We start from the raw sequence: 23,399 nt of genomic DNA, 5'->3' as shown, positions 1-23,399 counted from the left end.
GTGGGGTGGCTTGTCGGAAGATGGGAGCCCTGAGATTAGATGCTCCCTGATGAGACAGGCAGCTGGGACTCAGCCTTATATGGAAAGGCATCTTTATTTGTTCTGGGCTGCAGCTGAGACACACTGTGAAATGTTTGGCCAGTAACACCGTTTCACACACCCACATACTGTAAGGTTTCAGAGTAGCAGCCATGTTGGTCTGTAGCCGCAAAAAGGAGTACTTGTGGCACCTTAGAGACTAACTCATTTATTAGAGTATAAGCTTTCGTGGGCTACAGCCCACTGCATCGGATGCATAGAATGGAGCATATAGTAAGAATATATATATATACATACAGAGAAGGTGGAAGTTGCCATACAAACCGTAAGAGGCTAATTAATTAAGATGAGCTATTATCAGCGGGAGAAAAAAACTTTTGTAGTGCTAGTCAAGATGGCCCATTTAGACAGTTGACAAGAAGGTGTGAGGATACTTAACATGGGGAAATAGATTCAATTTGCGTAATGACCCAGCCACTCCTAGTCTCTATTCTTACATTTTGTATGGCAACTTCCACGTTCTCTGTATGTATATATAGCTTCTTACTATATGTTCCATTCGGTGCATCCGAAGCAGCAACAGGAACCTGGGTGGAAGTAGGGAAATTGGTTCTGTGAAAGGGCAATACCCCTACCACAGCTAATCCATGTGTCTTTCATACCTCAGACCCCTGAACCTGCCTCCTCTTTCCAAAATTAGATTGACATGAATGCCAACATTTGGCACAGGTCATTGCTCAGACTAGGATCCCTGCTTTACCACTGATTAAAACGAAGGCCCTGGACAGAAATTTGGAGCATTCAGAGGTGGAATTGGTTGACTTTAATGAATTAAGCTAACACCACTTCCATCCACACACTCAAAAAGGAAAGTCAAGTGCTCCCACAATACTGGGAAATAATGACTAGAGTGGCTCAGCTAAGTGCAGCACTAAGAACCATGCGATATGCCCCTCAGAAGTCTTTGTGCACCCCACAAAGGAGTGCAACACCAATGTGGATACAAGTCATTGCAGCCTAGCATGAGTGAGAGTTGCCAACACAAAGTCACCCAACTATAAATCACTCAAGTTAACTCTGCAGTGAGGATGCACCCAAAGCGCTTTGCACACTGGAATGAAATTAAAAGCTGTTCTGAAAATGGAATTTTCATCTGAGGGGAAATGTTAACAATTCAAAATAATTTTCCATTTCAAAGCAGCACAGAAAGTCAAAAGATCAGTGTCAACTGGGCAATATCAAAACCTTTTAAAAACGTATTTTCAGTCAAAACAAAGCGAGTCAGCACATCAGGACATTTTGCACATCTAAACAAGTTTTGTTCCAAAGATAATTTTTGAAGTGACATTTTGAAATGACTTGGTTTATTTTGACTCTCCCTACTGGAAAACTAGAAAAAAAAATACAAAGTGACATTTTCCAATAGGATATTTCAACAAAACCACATTTTCCACCAGCAACGTTTTTTTCCTGTAACATTTTCATCCCACTCTAGCCTCACAGTGAGACCTAGGTGCAGACCCTACTAGTGCCTGGTCCCCAGTTCTTTGATCTAAACACCAGTCCACACTCCCTCCAGCACTGAGTAAGCCCCATGAGGATGCCATTTGCAGCTTTGCCTTCTGGCTGACAGGAGGCTGATGCTGGCTAAGTAACTGCTGGGGTGTGGGTAAAGCAAGTGGGAGCATGACAAGCAGCCACTGAATGTCTCTGCGTCTCTCCTCTCCACCCTGCAATAATTGTAATTAGGCTGGACCTCTTCCAAAGCATTGCTGAGTGCTGAATGCTCCCTCCCAGGGAATGTGACATCAGCACTGCTCTGATTCTCAGTCATGTGCAAGCTTCATAGAGTGCAGCTTCCTGCTTTCTTCTCTACTGCTGCTGACTAAGGATGTTCTGTTGTATTTACATTAACCAGCTAAGAGAAAAACATGCTTAAAACTGGTATCTTGCCTGGTTTAGTCACGCAAGTTGTGCAGTAGTTACTCAGCAGGAAGTTGGGCTGTGTGCACATGTGGAATCAGGCCTGCTGGCGGGGGGTCTAGTTTCTGCTCTGCCATTGACTCACTGTGTAATCTTGGGCAAGTCACTTCACCTCTCTGCGCTTACATTTCATCACCGGGAAAATGAATGTCAAAATACTAACTCAGAGGGGTGTTGGGATGCATAATTACAATCATTAGCATTTGCAAAGTGCTTTGGGATCCTCAGACAACGGCGTTATTGAAAAGCTGAGTATGTCATTGTTGAGCATAAACAAGTGGCAGCTCTGGGAATGCGACTTGGCTACGTGTTCTAATTAGCAGACTGCTGTATTTATGTACTTTGCAAGACAGATTATTGGCAGCTACACAGAGGAAGCAGCTTAAGCTGGCGAAGAGGTGAACAGGTTGTTCAATTGGTGCAGCAAGAGCAGCAGAAACCGTTCAGCCCATGCCATAGGGAAAGTGTGAGGAGACATGCACTTGTGTGTGTGTCTGAGAGAGAGACAGACAGACAGATAGCCATGGTTCATAGCTAAGGCTAAGATTCTGTCACGCATATTTTATTAAAAATCACGGGCAGGTTACGGGCAATTAGGGTGACCAGATGTCCCGATATTTAGTTGTTTGTCCTGTGTCCTGACCAATGTATGGTTGGGATGGCATTTGTCCCAATATTTTGCTTCAGCGGGACTCTGGCTTTTTTTTTTTTTTTTTTGCTTGGAGCGGCAAAAACCTAGAGCCGGCCCTCGTGGGGGGTGGGGGAGGGGAGCCTGTGGCTGCCCCCCCATATGTCCCAATATTTTGTTCTTGTCATCTGGTCACCCTACAGGCAATAAAGAAAAATTCATGGAAGCCCGTGACCTGTCTGTGACTTGTACTAAAAATATGTGTGACAGAATGGGGATCTGCAGGCTCTGTACATCACCCAGGGGGGACTGGCTTGGAGGTGCAGGGTTCCCCCACCAGCCGCAATGGCTCCAAGCTCAGGGCTCTGAGCTCTGGGGCACCCTGGCTGCCACCGGCAGCTCCAAGCTCCGTGCTGCCCACGCAGGCTCTGTGCTCTGGGGTGCTCGCGGAGGCTCCAAGCCCCAGGGCACCTCAGATGCCTGTGGCGGCTCCGAGCTGCAGGCACCACTGCCTCTGCCCTGGCTGGGAGCTGCCTGCGGGTCAACCCTGCCTCCCTCTGAGGCTGGGAGCTCACGCCCCTGCAGTTCCCAGCTGCCAGGGGAGGTGGGGGACCCTGCAGCTCTCAGGTGCTGGGGGCTCAAGTCACGGAGGTCTCTGGAAGCGTGACTTCCATGACAAAATCATAGCCTATTCATAGCACTCATGTGTGCATGTGAAAGTGAGATGGTTCCTAGGCTTTTAAGCCTTTGGCCCAATCATGCTAATCCCGTGCCTTCCACCTGGAAGGACATGGCAGCTGCTCTCCTGGGGACAAGAGGGAGGAGGTAAAATCGGCTTAATGTGTTTGGTAACATTTTGAGTAGGATTAAGGAGACCACGAACAGGGCCAACCTTGAGCGTTCCAGGTCTTCAAGCTACCATAGGACCCTCAAACAAGTGGGGTCTCTTATCTCCATGTGGGAGGGAGTCTGGTGGCAGTTTCTCCCTCTCCAGCAGCAGGTTGGGAGGCAAACAGAGTGCTGAACCGTGAATTGCTGCGGTATTTGCTCTGGCCCACTACACCTCCAAGTGCAAAGCCCCAAATAGACACTTGCCTCGTTTGCCTCAGAACTTGGCCATGGCCATGTAATCCATCTAGGTGTGTCCATATCGAATTCAGCGGCTCAGTGTGTGAGCATTTCTTCCTCTAGTGGCTGGTTCCAGGAAAGAGAAAGCCAGCTCATTGTTCACACCTAATAGTTACTCTTTTTGCTCAAGTGTTAGGGGCTTATGGTGGGTTTGATCCTTGCTGATGGCTGTTTGCCCTCTTGCTCATTCCCGATTTTTCCCTCCCACCCTGTTTTAGGGTCTCCATTGTGCCTCTTGGTGGATTCAGGGGGAACTAGGGCTAAAATTCTGCTGATTTAAAATCCCCCTGAAGTTTCAGGTAGATAGATTTTTCCTTTGCTTCTTATCCTGCACTGTGGTGTCTTTTGTCTGTGAGATGTTAAACAGCTGCCATATTCTAGTGCCAAGATAGCTGCATTTCAATGATGTACGATCATTTCAGCAGTCCCTATATATAGTTTGTTCATCAGTGTATTGTTAACATTTATAAAGTGCTGTGAGATCCTCAAATAAAAAGCACTAGAGGAAAAAGTGTGTCAGATGCCTAGTGAATCAAGATATGCATTACACAGAGAAAAGATGGCATGACATCTGGTACCCATGAAAATTAAGCGGTGATGAAGGCTTAGTTGCTGACATTGCTGTGCACCTTCCTTTCACGTGCAGGGCTGACACAGCCTCATCTTTTGCAGCCCTTTGAAGCTCCTCTCAGTTCTTTGGATCATCACAATTCATACTTGTGACGGGAGTGGTTTTAATGTGGGATGGTGCTTGTACTTTTATCACCTTGTCCCAAGAACTCACTATTTCCCTTAGGTAACCTACGAATCACCCTCTGGAAAGGGTTTCATCCAGGCTCGGCTGCTGCTAAAACCCAAAACTCGCTTTGGCTTCAATGAGCGTAGGCAGGAACAGACTCAATGCAGGAAAGGCTGAAAACGAGCAACTGCTGAAAATGTGCTATCCTACAAAGGCTTTTAAATCCTGATTACACAGCTGTGAAAATCTACATATCATCCATGTCTGAATGATGTGATTCCCAAGCTCCCTATCTCCAAAGGAGTCTTGTTTCACCTCAGGCCTCTGGCCAAACTTTTCCCCAAAAGTTGCACAAAACCCTCTCAGATTTCCCAGTCTACAACAATGTGCTTCTCACAACCCTTTATACATTTCACGTAGGCCATTTATCAGCCATTAGAAGGTGGTAACTTTTAGTCACTATCTACACGGATCCAGTGATCTGGAAGTGAGAGGGCCACATCCACTACCAATCCCCGGTGCCCTTATAAATTCAACTATTTTAAATCTTCTCCCTTCTTTTTGTGTTTTGCCCAACTTAAATGAGCACCTGCTTTGGACTCTGGGCCAAATTTATCCCTAATGTTACTCCACTGAACCATCTGATCATATATAGCAAAATGTCGGCTATTATAGCAGAACAGACAGACCTCAGAGTCTAGAATCCCTAAGTTCCATTCCCACCTCTGCCATTGACTACCCATAGCTATGTTATAAATATTAATTAGGCTTCACAACTTTTCTTTATAAATAGTATTATCTCCATTTTGGAGATGGGACTACTCCTCAAGGCTAGCCAGCATCCTAGAAGTCAACAGCACTCAACAACCCTACACAAAAGTTCAGGACAGGAAATGACAAATACTATATCCAATTGAACTGCACAGACAATTTAAATTAGCAGAAAATAATAATTACCCACACTGGAATTTGATGTAGACAGCAAAGTTCATGCCCCAAAAAAGCGTCCTGGGATCTTTACTACGCACAAGCAGTCAGCACCGGGATGTTAAGGGCCCTCCAAAGGGAATGAATCTGTAAAATTTGTCCTTCATAAGATTACAATTCAAAATGCACTGTAAATGAGGAAATACATTTCAGTGGCTTGATGGGTCAGAATTAACTAAAATTTCATTAATTTCTGGTGGGTCCGTTTAGAAACTCAGACGTCCGTCCAAAGTCTCTCATCCTACTTTGCTTCACTAGGCCAGTCTGTCTACTTAGCTGATCCAATGAGGTAAAATGCTAAAGGGTAATCTAAACACATGGACCATTATTAAAGGAAAAATGAAGGAGATGTGGTAAATGGAGAAATGTCACAAGCAGAGATTATACCCTAAGTCACTGAGGGTAAACTACGGCCCGCAGGCCAGTGTTTTAAGCCAGCCCATGAGCTCTCACTGGGGAACAAGGTCGGGAGCCATACCATGCAGCTCAGCCCCTCTCCGGTGCTCGGGCCGGCTTGGCCCTGCTCCAGCGCTCCAGCCAGAGCGCTGGGTCAGGGGCCAGACCACGCGGTTTGGCCCCACTCCAGCAAGGATGCTGGGTTGGGGGCCACACCATGCGGCTCGGCCCCGCTCTGGTGCTCCAGTAGGGGTGCAGGGTCAGGGCTGCACCACACAGTTCCTGGAAGCCGCGGCATGGCCCTGCTCTGGCTCCTACATGCTCCAATGGCCTCCTCCAGTGCTCCAGTGGGAGCTGCAGGGATGGTGCCTGCAGACGGGGAGGCGTGCAGAGCCACTTGGCCGCGCCTCCATGTAGGAGCTGGAGAGGGGACATGCCATTGCTTCCGGGAGCCACTTGAGGTAAGCACCGCTCGATTCCTGCACCCCTGAGCCTCTCTCCAACTCCCTGCCCCAGCCCTGATCCCCCTCCAGCCCTCTGATCCCCTTGGTCCCAGCCCAGAGCACCCCCCTACACCCCAAACTCCTCATCTCCAGCCCCACCCCAGAGCCTGCACCCCAAACAGAGCCCTCACCCCCTCCCGCACCCCAACCCCAATTTTGTGAGCATTCATGACCCACCATACAATTTCTATTCCCCAATGTGGCCCTTGGGCCAAAAAGTTTGCCCACCCCTGCCCTAAGTGCAGTCAGACTAAGAGCCAAACATGAACAATTTGTCATTCATTGCAGCTGACTGTTACCTCCGCTTAACAAGGACAGAGAGAATGTTCTGCGTTCATATTTGCAACGAAACAGTTTTGCACACGAAACAGCTGCAAACTGTATGAGCGTTGGGGTTTTTTAACTGTCAGTAGAGCTCTTCATTTACTTCAGTCCACACGGGAAATCTGCAAGAAGTATTTCCACCAAAGAGAAACTAAGGGCCCCATTTTGTTCCCTGATCTAGCCCTGATAATGGACTCGACAGACTACTGGTGACCAAGCAAGAGGGTAGGGGTGATGTTGCATAGCACTGGTTGATCACTTACAATGTTTCTGTGTTTCGTGCAAGTGAGGCACAACTACTTCTAGTCTATATCTCAAATGCATTGATGCTTCCTGCTGCGAAGCTGCATAAACGGTTGTCAAAGAAGATGAAATTCCTAGCAAGGAGACTCACAAACACACAAATCTTATTCACAATAAGGAGCTTTGAGAACAGACTAAAAGAAGGCGTTAGTGGAGCTGTGATTCTGCAAACCTGATTATCCCAGTGTGTTTCATGTCCTATCTCCATCCCTGCAAAGATCACACAGGGATGAGATGGGAAAATCAGGGCATCTGTGTGTGTCTGGAAAAGTATCTTTTGGGTGAATGATGAACAGACTGAGTGTCCAAAGCTGCACACCTTTTGCACTGGGAACCATTCCAGTTACACCTCACCCCCAGTATTCATGATTCCTAGCATGGGAACAATACATCCCTTGCAAAAACACAGCAAATTAAAGTGCTCTTTGGCTTCCATAAAATTAGAATTTCTTAATTAAAACGGATAACAGGAAATTACAGGGATGTCAGAAAACAAGGTCCCAGACAGTCTGTCTCAGTCATCTCCCTTATGTTAGAAAAGTACAAGACAGTGAAACAGGTGATCTTTGTAATGTCCACCGAAGATCTCCTCCATGTTCCTGATCTGAATCTCTGGACAACTTCAATAAAGAACAGACTGCAAAGATTCCGGGTTGGGGTTTGCGCATGTTGAAACAGGTCCTTTGAGAAAGGTTTAGTCAGTTCTATTTGGACCTTTAGCCAGGTTAAAATGATTGAATAAAGCTTCCTTTTTCTTAACACCGAGTCTTATTGTATTAACACAGGGGTCTCACTTGACTCCAACAAAAGATGTTGCTGCCTTTCTTTTTGAATGTATTACCCTACTGGGGGGAATGGTTAACAGTCCCTAACAATGATGCCCAACCATTATATTCAACCCAGTGTCCCTCACAAAACAGGTGGGGAGCATGAACTTCATAAGGCTAAAGCATACATGAATAGTTTTCTCACTCCATGCAGGGAACTGGCATCCCAAGCAATATCAGTCATACAGAGAATTAGTGCATCTCGAAGGAGGAAGACTTCATGCATTAAGAAATGTTTGTTTCCTTCCTAGACATGGCCAATGTGCAGCAGACACTGCCAGGTAAAGCAAACCTTGTACTGTCCTCTGTCATCATGGTGACTGGGTAGAGAATCATTGGCCAATACCTGTACCTCCATTTTTAAATTGGCAAGTTTGATTAGCTTAAAAAAAAAAGTTAGATCTCAAAAGCTGCTCTTCCCCCTGTTCTCCCCATCACCTCAGTCCCAGTGGAGGAAGATGTAAGTTCTCTATATACATCTGGTTTACAGAGCTGTTAAATTCACTTCTGTTGCTTTCTTTCTCCCAGGCTGGTGTTTCTTGAGTCTTCTTGACATCAAAACCCCAATGAGTACAGAACCCGCCAGAACTCCACCTACTGCTGCCAAAATCACAGCCCAGTAAGGTACCGATGGGTCACCTGCTCCCAGTACTGGAGCTGTATTTTGCAATCCACTGTTTCTGGATGTGAAAAGAAATGGATTCTCCTACAAAGGAAGGAGAGAGGACTTTACTGGCCACAAAACACTTCTGAGCAGCATTCAGTCTATATGTCACCCATCCCCTATTGAGACGGGACAGTCCTTATTTCTTTAGCAATAAAAATTGACCATTTCTACATTCTGTCTGTTGTGAAAGCTCCCCTCCCTGAACAGATTTATATTCCCCCCGCCCCCAAGTGTTCCTTTTTATACATTTCAGATCACTGCAGCTTTGGCATTGCTTCTGAACCCATTTATTGTAGATAACCAAATGCAAAAAATAAAACTGGTTGAAATGAGAGGTTCTCACTGGGGCAATGATGCAGTTTTTCACTACATCCCAATGAGCAGACCTTCCTGAAAACCTGTTTTTGTCAGAAAACCAGAGATGTTTTTGTGCTATTTAAACCCCTCCCCCCGCAAAATGCAATCTTTAATATGCTTGAATTATATTGCTGGCAAGAAGGAAAGGGAAAACAAAAGGGCCACATGGGTGAGGCTATAGTGTGGTGTTTACTTACTGAGGTTGGACACTTGAGTTTGAATCTGTCATGGGAGAAGTTATTGTAGCTCTGCTTTTGACCAACTGGCTCCAGCTGAGGGAGAGAAGAGGGATAGCAAACCTAAAAGTGATGTTTTCCTCCAAAACTCTCCTGATTTTGGTGGGTTATACTGTTCTATCAAATCACACACTCCTTTGCACCCTCAAGGGGTTCTAGAATATGATGGGTCACAGGACAATTTTTCTGCCATTTTTCAAGTCCGGGACCAAAAGAATTAACTACTGTCCTATCTGTGGCAGATGTTAGTTACCTCATTCAATGCACTACTGGAAGGTGCTCAGATACCAAGGGGATAGTAGTGGTATAGAATAGAATAGATCAATCTCTGCAGCCCTTACTCAGAGAAGGAATTCACTGGGAATTTTGTTTACGTAATGACTGCAGGCTTTGGTCCATAAAGAGAGGCAGAACTTTCTCTTGCAGCAGTTTCTGGAGAGAATAAAAACCAGCGCAGGGTGAATGTGCCACTCCCTTAAACCACCTAGTATTGCATCTATTGACCTCAAGTGATGAGAGAGGCGGGAGGGAAGAAAGTGCCAATTGCATGCTAGAGAGACATAACATCATTATAGCCCCAGAGAGGAGACAGGGAAAGGGACTCCAGTAATAAGATTCAGATATGTTAATACTGGGAGTGCTTCCTGGCTCTATGGTATTGTGAAAAAGTAAAAGTAGAAACTGAAGGCAAGATGAGAGAGGTGAGCCAAGGAACATGTGAGGTGCAGGAGATAGTGCCTTATGTGTTGATGACAACAGCAGAGGAGAAAGCTACATGGACAAAAACCCTGCAGAGATGATGTGAAGCGAACCAATGAATTCAAAGATTTGCTGACTATCATGGAATTCTGCTGCCTGGTAAAGGCCAGCATCACACAGGAGTCTAAACCCTCTGGCTTGCCTACTGGTGCATGCTTTGGAGCATAGGTTATTTTTTCTGTGCCTTGGGGGAGGGCAGCAAGCATCCCGAGGGGAGTTCCCTGTAACCTACATGGTGGGTGTTCTGTCTGCGGTCCCCTGGCTATCTGTACACCTGGTACTTCCTGTGCCAGGGTGGGAAAGAATCTGGCATGGAGTCAAGAACAAGGGCTGATCACGTGTGGAGATTTTCAGCAAGCAGATCCATATCACATTTGTCACTCACTGTGAAATTGGAGCTCCAGCCTGCTAACCTGGGGCCTGATAGCACTCCCAAGGCCCAGCCTATGTTACAGGTGTGCTCTGGGTGGGAGAGGCACAATTCCCATTGAGTTCCTCAGCATGCAGAGAGAGTGCACATGCTGAACAAACCCTCTGGATAGCAGCCTGCTCTCTGCCATGCCACTGGCCATCTCAGTGTGCTTGTGGAGGTGAGGTGAGCGAGGTTGTAGACCTGATAGATCAATGATTGGCAATGGCATGGTAACTTCTACATTAGTGAGACACAGTCAAATCAGTACCATTAGCAGTGAAAAGTTAGTTATTGTCTCACCCCTTACATATAGTATATTAACTTTGCTATATTTTGCAAATAGAAAAAAAGGACAGATAATAAAGCGGTAGATTGAATGCTCCTGACATTTTCCCACTTGTTTTGGCCCTTCTTTAGCTGGAGAAAGACACCAATGTCAGGAAGCAGAATGATTTCCCTGTGGGACTTGATCTAGTGCACTGCCACAGCCAGCAACTTCAGCCACTTGGAGAAAAAACTATGTTGTGTCTTCCAAAAACCGTTCCAAAGGCATCCTAATATTTGAGGATAAGGCCAGTCTTCTTGTACACTGTGGGATGGCAGCTACATTTGGGACCATTTGCTTGCTTTATTATGTACTGCCTGAACCTGTTTGTGCACGATTTGTCACATGGTGATAAAATCAATTAGAACACACTAGCTATGGCGCAATATTATCTAGTAAACTATAACCATCAAAGTTTTACTCTTTCCAGCTCTGTGATGTAGATTAAAGCACAGCTGGCATGCAATTTAAGAAAAGGAGTTAATGTGTAAGGTGTAATAGATTATGATGAGATCTGTCTGCTTCTTATATAGCCCTCATCCCCATCGGACTTTTCCATAAGGGTTACCCTTGTCCCCCTTCCTTCATGACCTTCTATCAGCTGTCAGCCGGCCCTTCTAAGATGTTACTCTCTATGAGTAACAGGCAGGTGCAGGAGAGAGGCAACAGCTGCTTATTGTTGTTTCAACGTCAATACCATGTTTTCCATTTCTAAAGTAGTTCCAAAGTTCATTTTCCTGATGGAAACACTGAAGAGAGCATAGTCTGTTTGTGTTCTCATAAACTAGTACTCAACTATTTTTAAACCCAACCCAGACCTACATTTTCTCCCTCCCCCATGTCTTCAGTTGATTGGTTTAGTTTAGTTTTTCATTATCCCATAATCCTCTGGGGCTGGAGACTATAGGGGTTGAGTTTTATTTACGCAGGCCAATTATATAACGAACATGTTCACAGTAACTAAGAGCCTGATTTATAAACCAAAATGCAGCCACCTACTATTCACACAGGATTTGTCCTGTCCATATGATTAACAGTACCAGCTCCCCAGCTGATGTAAACAAGTATAGCTCATTGAGTTCACTGGAGGCCATATAAGTACATATGGACAGTACATACGGTTCAAAAGTGGCTTTAGCCACAGATTTGTAAAACAAAGTTCCAAATGAAAGGATACATTCTGCCTTCACTGACACACCCAAAGTATCTGTGTATCCATTGAAGACTACCAGCATCACCAAAGCTATTTCTACTAACTAGTTTCCTTTCGTTGGCAGTGTACAAGCCAAGGTTGAATTGAACTAACCTGTCAGCTCTAGGACTGACCTCTCCATAACAGAATTGAGGTACTTTATTTAATCAGGAGAGAGAATAAAAAGAAAAATATACAACCCCCTCCAAAATGGTTACAAATATCTGTCAAAGTCAGATTCAGGACTCACATAATTTGTCAGACCACTCTGTTTATTAGCAAAGCGCTTTGCCAATGCACCCAGATGTGAGCCCCTCTCTGAGGCTAAAGATAACTTATTTATACAGCTAAGCCAAAGCCAATTTAACATAAGAGACAAAAGGAAGCAAAAACTGACAAATATACATACATATCTTATTTGCATACTAATGTTCACCAATCTCCTAGCTCAGAAGGAGCTCTAAGTTAATTAAAAAAAGAAAAGGAGTACTTGTGGCACCTTAGAGACTAACGAATTTATTTGAGCATGAGCTTTCGTGAGCTACAGCTCACTTCATCGGATGCATACCGTATGTATGTATGTATTCCACGGTATGCATCCGATGAAGTGAGCTGTAGCTCACGAAAGCTCATGCTCAAATAAATTCGTTAGTCTCTAAGGTGCCACAAGTACTCCTTTTCTTTTTGCAAATACAGACTAACACGGCTGTTACTCTGAAACCTAAGTTAATTAGTTTGAGGACCCATTGTCTCACGCGCCTTAATGTTTCTCTTCCTGACAACTATATTTCAACAAACCCTTCAAGTAGCATTTCTTTAATGAATTATAATTTCAATATAATTCATTCTACTTTCACAAATCCCAAAGCTGTATAAAGTCTTATAGTCTGGGGATGGGCACTGGGAAATAGTCCTAGGACTATGGCTCCTACATCTCCCTGTGAAGGAGGAGCAGTCCCCTGTACATTTCCCCTGCAACCACAGGGACTGGGACCGAGTTTAGCCCTTGCACAGAGCAGGAGAGACAGAACACAAGGGATGCGGAGGGCTTCTTGTGCCTGCCCCATCCCTGCATACTCACACGTGGGGCTAGAGACAATCTGGCCATTTATGTGTATTGAGGAGAACTCCTCTCATTTGGCCAGCAGCGTGCTGAGCTCTTTCAGGGAACAAGACAGGGCTGCTGAGCAAAGCAGAACAGAAAAACAATACTCTCTTACAAGAATCACACACAGCCACTCCGTACACAGACACGCACTGGAGTGCAGGGACAAGGGGTTACAAGAACACCACTAATATAAAACAACAAAGGGCTAGATCCTCAGCTGGCATAAATCAACAAAGCTCTGTTGATATCAGGGGAACTGATTCACAGTAGCTGAGGATCTAGCCCCCAGATCAGTTCTTTTTAAAAAGAATAAGAGCTCATTGTCCCCCGTGGAAGGGTTTGTTCTAATTTGTGTAGGAGATGAGTAGCAGCCTTGACAGAATGAGAAACCCTGGTAGTGTGGAGTAAAGGGCAATCATGTCTGGGTAATGAATAAGGGGCAGTGGGAACTTACGAATGCCCCTAAAGAGGGGTTTTCCACATTGCAGCAAACATCCAGAATCAATTTATTACTTTCAATGCTAGAGGATCCTGCACAGTTACTTATTATGTAACCCAAGTCTAACTTCATTTTAGAATGGCCTAGATTCATCCCTGATTTATCCCAGCTTCTGTAGGCATAAACAAGGGTGCAGGACCCCTGCAGGCATAAAGTCTTCTCGGGGGTATGTGGGGGTGGAACAAAGTGTCCGCAGCTTTCTTCACAGCCCAGGGCCCCTGGGGAACAGCCCTGCCCCAAACCTTCTGGGCAACGGGGAATGCGCTGGCTCGTTCAGCACATTCCTTCTGCAGTGTCTGCTGACGGGACTCCCGCAGAATTCTAAACCTGCCATTCCCCCAGCAAAACTAGGCTGATGGAGGGTAGAAGAATAAATATCTCCTGCGCGTCCCCTAGGGGTGAATGCCCCTGCAGTGCAGGGAAGTAAAATCCGAACTTCCAAAGTAGTAGCTGTCATGACTAGCAGGATAGCAGCAGTATCTAGGATGCTGGGGCATAAGCTCTGCAATGTGAGGTGGAACACGTTCTTATTATTACAGAAAGCAGGACTCCGGCTGCTGGGGAGCTAAAGAGGTTTTGTACAGATTCATTAGGAAATCCCATTCTCTGAAAGAAGGGAATACCCATTAAAGAGAAACAGAATCTTAGCAGATATACAGAACCAAATGTTTACCAATGTTGCTTTAATGAACCTTGGTTGCCCAATTGGGAAGACGTTTTCCTGCCGGGCATATTAACAGGACTATAAGGATTTCTCATTTTCCTCTGGAAGAAAGAAGAAGGATCATCTGCTAGGATGAGGTTGCTTTATCTCAGGCAATTGCCAAGGACTGCAGGCCAAGAAAGGCAGAAAGGAGTCCTGGTCATTAACGAAGTTAAACACTTATTGATCTATCCAATTATACCTCATTTATCCTCGTTGTATCTGAGCATTTTCTCACATGCACCTTCTGGGCTTCTCTGTAAAATATATATATATGGATCTGTTCTACGACCTCTTACCATATTATTCCAGAGCGCTATGGCCATCTCAGCATGGCCTCTCTCAGTTAAATGAAAGCAATCCATGGAAAAGAAACTCAGGTCTGGCTTCTCATTCTGCAATTCAAAAAAATGTAATAATTCACCCCAGCGCCAAAGGATCCTTTCCACCTGGTAAATGAGACTGTTATTTCAGCCTCATTGGGCTCCTTTCTTCCTGCAGTTGGGGGCAAACACACATCTTGATTCCACCTCCAGGGGGCCACAGTCCACATGATTAGTCCATATAAAGCAGAACCTACAATTTCAACCAATCAAAAGGCAGTGCTTGTTTGCGTAACATCCATAGATATTTAAAGCCAGAAGGGCTCATCATGATAACTGACCCGAGCGGTTCCTCAGACTTTGAGACCCAGCATATCACACTTAAAAGCCAGAAATACTTGGCAAACCAATTTAGTCATTCTAATCAGTGTGGAGATAACGCATTCTTATTCTGATGCTGTAAACCAACCTAAGTAGCATCTCATCGCAGCTCATGGATTGCATCTCAGGAACCAAAGATCTAGTTTGATCTCCTGCATAACACAGTCCATGGAATTTCATCCAGTAATTTCTGCATAAAACCCAAGAACTTGTGGTTGAACTAACTATCTAACTATCGAGGAGATCATAGGGGCACCAATCACTGCAGTATCGACCCAAATGCTGAATCTCATTCAAGTTCGAAAGATTGCAACTATTTATTATTGTTTGTTGAATTCTTGAAGCTCGGCTTCAGTTTCTTAAACCTTTCAGGCAAATTTGGGCTGCTTTTCAAGTGAACACCCAAGACTGTGGATCGATACAGTGGAAGCACAAAGGTTTTGTGGGGCAAGCTTGCCCTACTACTGCCAACATGGTAGCTATTCTTTGGTCTCCAGATGTCAATATTGCACCTTTCAGTAGAACCTAAGATCACTTCTTAAAATGTGCTGGAGTTCTTTGGGGATAAGGCAAAAGGGTAGATATTATGCAAAACTGGTTGGTTTGTGCCGAGTTTCACGCTGAGTTTTTGCATTCCTAACTACCACTGCATGCAAGATACAAGGTTAAAGAATGGAAAGAGAGCTGGTCGATGGCTTTTTAGAGAGGCGTCAATCAGTGCATTCCCAGCTCACATATTTCCTGAAGTCACTTGATGTCTCCAGCAGATTCACAAGCAATACACTCTTTCCTACTTTCATCTTTTCATTATTATATTTCTGCAGTGCCCATAATATGCTAGAGTCTGTGCAAACATAAAAGAAGACATGGTCCCTGCCCCACAGATATTACAGTCCAAAATAAATCTTCACGTTGGCCTCAAAAAAAGGTAGGTAATGAAACAGGACTCACGCTGTCTAGGGGGATGATGGTATTTCGGAAAAAAGGCTGCACCACAACAGTAAAATCCTCACGCTGTGCATAGCGACCGCTGTTAGCCGTCAGCATGCTTTTGATCTATGTGGGTTTGCAAGATGCAAAACAAAAAGGTCATTTACAAGATTTATCTCCCCCATCAAACAAGGGTTATAAAATATGAGCCTTTCACCTCTCTAGATCATTAGTATAAATCCAGCCTAGATAGCAAAGAAAACTATTGAACATGTGGAGAGACTTTCATAGAAGGAGAATGTGAATAGATTAAATGTGCAAAGATAAATGATTCTGAAGTGGATAAAAAGAAATTTTATGTCTATTAATAAACACAATGCATAAATTAACTTGTGCAACTTAGCGCTAAATGACATCAGTCATCTGTGTTGGGGCTGAAAGGCCGGGGCCCGTCTTGCCTCTGCCCCCTCCACCCGGACTCCCACCCCACGCTCTGCGAGGGGAGGACGGAAAGGGCTGGGGCCGGGGGGTCGGTCTGCAAAAGTTGGGGATTGGTCCTGCTTGGAGTAGGGGGTTGGACTAGGTAACCTCCTGAGGTCCCTTCCAACCCTGATATTCTAGGATTCTAAAAAAGGGTTAGGGCCAACATTTTCAAAAGTGACTAGTAAGTCTGAGTGCCTCAACTCACACAACTGACACATCTAAAGAGACCTGGTTCTCAAAGGGTCGATGCTCAGTTGTTATTTTTTTTTAAATCAGGTCCCATAACGGTGTCAATTTTGGCACCCAAAAATTGGGGCACCCAAAATTAGTAGTCACTTATGAAAATTTTGGCCATAGATGCTTATATGGAAAGTGAGAATATCCATTATTATGTTAGATAGGACAATAGTTTATGGTTATAAATCCTGATGCTTCCAGTCACAGATCAACTGTATCTTCCCCCTCTCCTGAGGTTAGGGAGAATTTTCCCTTATGGGTGGATTATTTAATAATCGTCCGGTATAGGGATTCATTCATCTTCCTCAGAAGCATCTGATACTGTTCACTCTTGGAGACATGATACTGAACTAGTTGGAGCCTGGGTCTGATCTGATATGGTAATTCCTATTTTCATAATAATGACTGACAATTCTTCTCATCTAATAGCTATTGGGTGGCCTGTGTGAAATCTGACTAGATCTTAGTTAAGTTAATACTGGACAAATGAACATAACCCAAAATAAACACCACTACATTGGCAATAATTAGCCCTTGTCTGGCAGTCCAAACAAAAGAGCCAAAGTCTAATTAGGCCAGTTCTTTCCCCCATTGAAATACAATGGTAGGGAAGCATGAGGAGACTTGCATCACCACTGCCCAGACAGTAGCTGGGTCTTCAGTCTACACATACATCAAAATGGGGTCTTTCGCCATCACCAACCACATCTGAAAATATGCTACAGTTCTATGTGGAAGATGAGACACATGACAAAAAGGGGAGATGTGGCGGGGCAGGGCAGAGATGAACAATTAAGGAAATAGAATCCAGGTGATACCTGAAAATCTCTGTTAATTATTTTCATTTCTTGTAGTTCAGGAGAGCTTTCCTGGGGGGTTAAGAAACATGGGCAAACAGTCCTTGAAAGAAAAAAAAAACCAAAATCAACACCAACCCTAGACAGCCTGTGTATTCATTAATAACATGGTGTAGTTCCAAGAAGCTCAAGATGGCTTAAATTATTAAATGCAGAAATTAAATCACTAGACTAGTTTCAAGGTAGATAGAAGAGCTTTGGACACCCACAACTTCCACTTGCAGTCAACAGGAGTTGCAGGTGCTCAACTCTTTTGAAAATCAGATCCAAACTGTTTAACATGACATAGCAGTAGCAGACAACATGTGTTAGACTTTAAAAATCTACAAATACGTGTTAAAGCAGCATTTCATAGATTCATAGAGTTTAAGGTGAGAAGGGACCATTAGATCATCTAATCTGACCTCCTGTATATCACAGGCCAGTAAATTTCACCAAATTATCCCTGTATTGAACCCAGTAACTTGTGTTTGACTAAAACACACCTTCCAGAAAAGCACCCAGTCTTGATTTGATGACGTCAAGTAATGAAGAATATACCACTTACCTTGGGGTTTTTTCCCCTGAAGTCAATCACCCTCACTGTTAATTTGTGCCGAATTCCTAATCTGAATCTGTCTCTCTTCAGCTTCCAGCCATTGGTCCTTGTTATGCCTTTCTCCATATGATTAAAGAGCATCTCAGTACCAGGTATTTTCTCCCCGTGAAGTTACTTATACTTCTATATTTGATACACATATATCAAGTCACCTCTCAATCTTTTTTGATAAACTCTTTTTGATTTGAAAGCCAGTTCCTTATTTACTTGCCTGCAAAGAACTGAGTGCAGGGTTTTGCACTACAATTGTTGGTCCTACCAGCAGGGTAAGGAATGAAGCTGAGTGTGGATTCAGGCATTGGGGATTCCACTGACTGTTGTAGGACCCTGATCTGGAATTGGGGCAGGTGCAAAAGGGCTTTGAAGTTTAGCAATATGAAAATTATACTGTGTTTGTGGCATGTTGCCCAGCTTCATTGAGTACCGGGGAGAGAGGTGGTGATGTTTGGCTGATGTTCACTAGAGTGCAGAAGCTTTTTAACAGTGAGGTAGGTTTCTGTAAGCCTAGACTTACTTTAGCCTTTAGTGTTCCCATACTGACTAGTTCAGTGATCTTGAGTCAACAAGATAAAGTGTTTGTGCTTTGCTGGATTGAGGATCTAGTTTCTGCCAAAATAAAATGTTATATAGAGATGGATCAGAGCCAGAACTCCAGTTCCAAATGTTCCTGGATGTTGATGATGTTCAGATCCAGTTTCATCTTCTGTGGCTTCAGCCCAAAGCTAACTTTATAGTTGAATAAACAGGAATCCGGTAACTGCGATGCTGCCCTCATTTAAGTGCGTGCTACTTTTGTTGAAGTCAATGGGAGAGGGAAGAATTGGACTCAATATCATCATTATGATGTATAGTATCTGTAGTATCATCATTCCCAGGTTCAATAAAATCCAACAAGGTAGAGGCTTTTAAGCCCTGTATGGTTGCCTTACTAATACCAGTGATATTGATTATGCCTAAAAATAGCATCCAGTAGAAATAGATATTTGATTTGCGCACTTACGTCCCTGGAACGACACACCTCGAAGTTTCCTTTTCTATCTGACGCAGTCCAGCGATCTCCATGATCTCCACCAGGTTGACAAAGGCTCGAGGGAGCTGCAGAGTTCAAAAAAATCAGGCATGTTAATGCACAGAGCACAATACAGTTACATAACAAGGCAGGGAGGCTACTTGTAGGAAAGAGTGAGTACAGGCTGCACTGAGAGAGATTAGTAACATACAAGGGCAGTGTAGAGGAGTGAGGAAGATGTACAGTGGATATGAATCAACAAATTCACTGGCTGCCACTGCAGCCTAACTCACTGGAGCATTTCTGTTGCTCTACAGTAAATAGAGGCTTGCCCACTTTGTTTAGCAGTCAGAATGGTACGTAGGGCTGTGCTGTATGTGCTGAATCTATGTAAGGCTCAGTCTTGACTTGCAGCACTCCTGCCCTGTGCCACGACATGGTTTTGCCAGGGATCTCCAACCTGACCAGCAACACCACCTCCTGTGCTAATCCTGAACTATCATTGAGTGGATACCACCAGCTGTGCCAGATTTTTGATGTGAATAAATCTCTCTTGGGGGCTTGATGGAGAAAACCATTTAAACATAATTTGTAAGTTAAGTTGGAGTCAGCCCAGAGAAGAAATGCTTGGTGCACTGACCTGCATTTCAACCAAGGTCCCACACACCTCTGTGCCCTAGGCATAGTAGGATTAAAACCATCTCTCTTCACCTGCCTGGCCAGTGCTGGTGTTGAGGGACAAAGCAACAAACCAGATCCTGCTCTCTGTTACATCATTGTAAATTAGGAGTCACTCTGCTGAAGTCCAAGAAATTACACCCATGTAAAAGGATCACAATCTGGCCCTATATATGGTTCATTGATGTTATTAACCCTTTGACTGTGGTATTCAGAATTTGTCTGTGTGACTTGCCCACACAGCATTCTGCATCATTACTAGCAATAGGCATTCCAGTCCAGACCCTCTGACTCTGAAGCATTAAGCCCAGGGCAGAGTCAGAAGGGAAAGTTTCTTCCTCATGTTGATGATGGAGAATATGGATAGTGTCCCATGATTAGCTGCAGCAACTTGACTCCACCCTCATGGCTTAGCCAAAATATTAAGTAGCTAATTTAGTGTGTTTTCTTGGACTAAAAAACCCAGGAATGGTACAGATAGGCCATATGGTCACCTCTTGCTCTTTGTAGCAGAGATCAGGTGCCATTGTGTTACAGTCGGTTCCGATGCTATCTATTAGACACTGCAATATTATGTGTGGGTACGTGTGTGAGAATATGGGGTTATAGGTTCATATGTAGTGGAGTGTGTAGGGATCAGTGTGCAGAGGTCTGTGAATGTATTATATGCTTGTGTATGAGTGCCTTGCCTTTAAGTCAAAATATTCTTCAGGGAACGTATATACTCACAAACAAACAATTATATATCTTTCTTCAGTTCTTGGATGGTCCCATGACCATAGTAGCTGAGCACTTCACAGTCTTTAAAGTATCCTCACTACTCCCCCCTCCACTATGAGGCAGGGCCGTGCTATTATCCCCTTTTTACAGATGGGAAACTGAGGCATGAGACTAGGTGACTTGCCCGAGTTCACACAGGAAGTCTGGGATGGAGTAAGAAATTGAACCCATCTCTCCCAAGTCCTAGGCTAGTGCCCTAACCACTGACCTCTTCTTCTGTCCTCTCATGGTTATTTTCACAATCACAAGGGCTAGAAATGCAATTTAAAAAAAACCCAAACCCTAAAAGAATGGTTTAGATTCTGGAGCAAAATGCCAAGGCGAAGAGTAGGCAAGAGAAGGATTCTGTAGAAGTCCTGTGGTTGCATGATTGCATCATGTATAGGGCCCATAATTTTACTGTTCAGCTTCTGCAGTGTTAGTGTAGCCTTTTCCCTCCCTCCCCTCACTGAAATGTGAAAATCAAGAACAGCCAGTTCTTCCTCTGCTCCTGTGCTTTCTCTCTGGAGAGGTGAGGGAGGCACTATCTGACATATACAGGGAAGTCTGATTCCTCAGGAAACATCTCCTAAATTCAACTGAGCTAGGTAGTCCACGATCTGATGACATTTTTGCTCATTCTCTTTTTTTATTTTCTTTCCCCAGCTCATGCCAGTCACATGTGGGAATTACTCCTGGTACCAAAAGGAGCCCTATGCTGTAGTTTTCCCCAAAGCAGCAGCCCACCACTTTACTGCCCATTAGCTAGCAAGGTCATTGGACTATTAGTCAGTGTTCACCTTGCTACTCTAGCTATCTGGAGAAAGGCCTTGAATGAAACATAATCAGAGATACTCTGTCAGAGGTGAGAAATATCTGAGTGTGATTGCCAAGAATTCAGCCTGCTAGAGTATCTTAAAACCTTACCTCCCGGTGTAGAATATCAAGAGCGTCCTGAAGGTGTTTTACGTAATTTTCTACTGAATAGGTCTCCTGTATAAAAGGAAAATTAGATCAGTCATTTTTCCAGTGTGCAAGAAACTATAGCTGGAAAAAAAAAAACCAATGGGTCCATTCTATGACCTCTAGTCCCTAGCAAAGACTGCAAGAGGTTAGATTCTATACTATTGACCAAATGCTCCTTTTTATCTCCAATAGCAGAGGCCTGTATTTTTTGAGCAGATAGCTACTGAGTTCTGTTCCTATTGTGACACATGTGCAGCTTGTCTAGTAATTGTGGCATTTCCATGTGACAAGATTGACCCCTTAATCCAAATTCAATCTTGTTTTATAACTATTCTTGTCAGAGTTCTTTTAAGGTGCATTTTTACTCTGAAGAATGAATGAATAAATCATGTTTAATGTGTTTCACTGACTGCAGATCAAGTTTGCTCCATTTACAAAAGGATTTGTTTTCCTAACTGCCCGCCCTGGAAATTAAAACTGGGATCTCAGAATCAAGCTGGGTTCTTTCCTCCAGTACATAATCTCCAGTAATAAATGTTTCTGCAAGCCAAATTAGGTACTGAGTGATACCTATGCAACCCCACTTTGCACGTGGAGTTGTAAGGGTGTTATTGGACACATGGTGCTAGATTGAGGCCTCACTGAAAGTCAATGGAAAGACTTCAATTTATATCAGTGAGTGTTGGTTCAGGCCGATAGTTTGTCCTACAGAACCTTTACTACTGGGGATGATATGTGAGAAGGAAAGAACCCAGGCTGACTCTCAGATCAGCATGGTAAGCTTGTATGGCTGGTAGTTAGGAAAAGACATTTCTACTTGTAACATGATCATATTTGCTCTGGAGCAGGGGTGGGCAAACTACGGCTCACAAACCATTTTAAGCCGGCCCACATGGCTAGGACCCGCTCTGGCATTCCGGCCGGGGTGCTGGATCGGGGGCCGCACCACACAGCTCCTAGAAGCTGTGTCATGGCCCTGCTCCGGCTCCTACGCACTCCAGTGGGAGCTGCAGAGGGGTTCCCGCGGATGGGGCAGCCTGCAGAGCTGCCTGGCCGCACCTCCATGTAGCAGCTGGAGAAGGGACATGCCCCTGCTTTCGGGAGCTGCTTGAGGTAAGCGCTGCTCGGAGCATGCACCCCCTGAGCCTCTCCCCATGCCCCAACCCCCTGCCCCAGCCCTGATCCCCCTTCTGCTCTCCAAACCCCTCGATCCCAGCCTAGAGCACCCTCCTGTACCCCATACCCCAAACCTCTCATCCCCAGCCCCACCCCAGAGCCCACACCCCCAGCTGGAACCTGCACCCTTTCCTGCACCCCTGCCCCAGCCCTGATCCCCCTCCCACCCTCTGAACCCCTCGGTCCCAGCCCAGAGCACCCTCTTACACCCCAAACGCCTCATCCCCAGCCCCACCCCAGAGCCCACACCCGCAACCCCAATTTTGTGAGCATCCATGGCCTGCCATACAATTTCTATTCCCCAGTGTGGCCCTTGGGCCAAAAGTTTGTCCACCCCTGCTCTGGTGCCATTGTAGGGTTGCCAATTTTGGTTGGATGTATTCCTGGAGGTTTCATCACATGGCATAATCTTTAATTTAAGATTAATCTTTAATTCCTGGAGACTCCAAGACAATCCTGGAGGGTTGGCAAGTATAACTAAGACAGACCAGAAACATGGAATCCCCCTATGGCATTTTTATGGCGTCGCTTTCCGGAACACAATGGCATTTCAATGTCCCAGTAAGAATACACATGTGGCCTTTCACATTTGGATTGTTTCGTCTATTTAGATTGCAATCTCCTCAAGGCAGGGACTGTCTCTTCTTCTCCTGCACTGTACGGTGCTGGATAGATCTTTAGCTCTTAAATAATGACTACTACCAATGAAGCCCTGGTCTGGAGTGCCAATCTCCCACTGTAAAAACAGCACACTCATTTCAGATAAGGGAGATATTAAATGAACACAAGTTCCTACTGCTTTTTAGAGGTACAAGGGCATTGACTGTCTGACAAAGGGGAAATGAACGGACTGCTCACCTTGTTCATCCGCCAAGCACCCAGAACTA

The 23,399-nt window shown here is 44.7% G+C and overlaps 1 protein-coding gene across 3 annotated transcripts in view; it reads right to left on the bottom strand.

Annotated features, from left to right (window-relative positions):
- The window catches only part of PLB1 (phospholipase B1), a 136,132-nt gene that overhangs the window by 11,551 nt on the left and 101,182 nt on the right, over positions 1 to 23,399 (bottom strand). For 2 of the 3 annotated variants that reach the window (XM_073338612.2, XM_073338614.2), the window contains 7 exons: positions 21,298 to 21,363; positions 18,925 to 19,019; positions 17,288 to 17,369; positions 15,771 to 15,875; positions 14,415 to 14,510; positions 9,079 to 9,153; positions 7,466 to 8,563 (listed from right to left, as the gene is read on the bottom strand). In XM_073338612.2, coding sequence (XP_073194713.2) covers positions 8,342 to 8,563; positions 9,079 to 9,153; positions 14,415 to 14,510; positions 15,771 to 15,875; positions 17,288 to 17,369; positions 18,925 to 19,019; positions 21,298 to 21,363 — 741 coding nt within the window. In that variant the 3' untranslated portion in view covers positions 7,466 to 8,341. Of the gene's footprint in view, positions 1 to 7,465; positions 8,564 to 9,078; positions 9,154 to 14,414; positions 14,511 to 15,770; positions 15,876 to 17,287; positions 17,370 to 18,924; positions 19,020 to 21,297; positions 21,364 to 23,399 lie in introns of those variants that run through there. The other variant, XM_073338615.2, reaches the window with a different exon arrangement.

The sequence above is a fragment of the Lepidochelys kempii genome, chromosome 3 (assembly GCF_965140285.1).
Source record: "Lepidochelys kempii isolate rLepKem1 chromosome 3, rLepKem1.hap1, whole genome shotgun sequence".
Classification (NCBI taxonomy): Eukaryota; Metazoa; Chordata; order Testudines; family Cheloniidae; genus Lepidochelys; species Lepidochelys kempii.
Note: the sequence above shows the minus strand (reverse complement) of the source record. Positions and strands in the feature narration are given on the sequence as shown.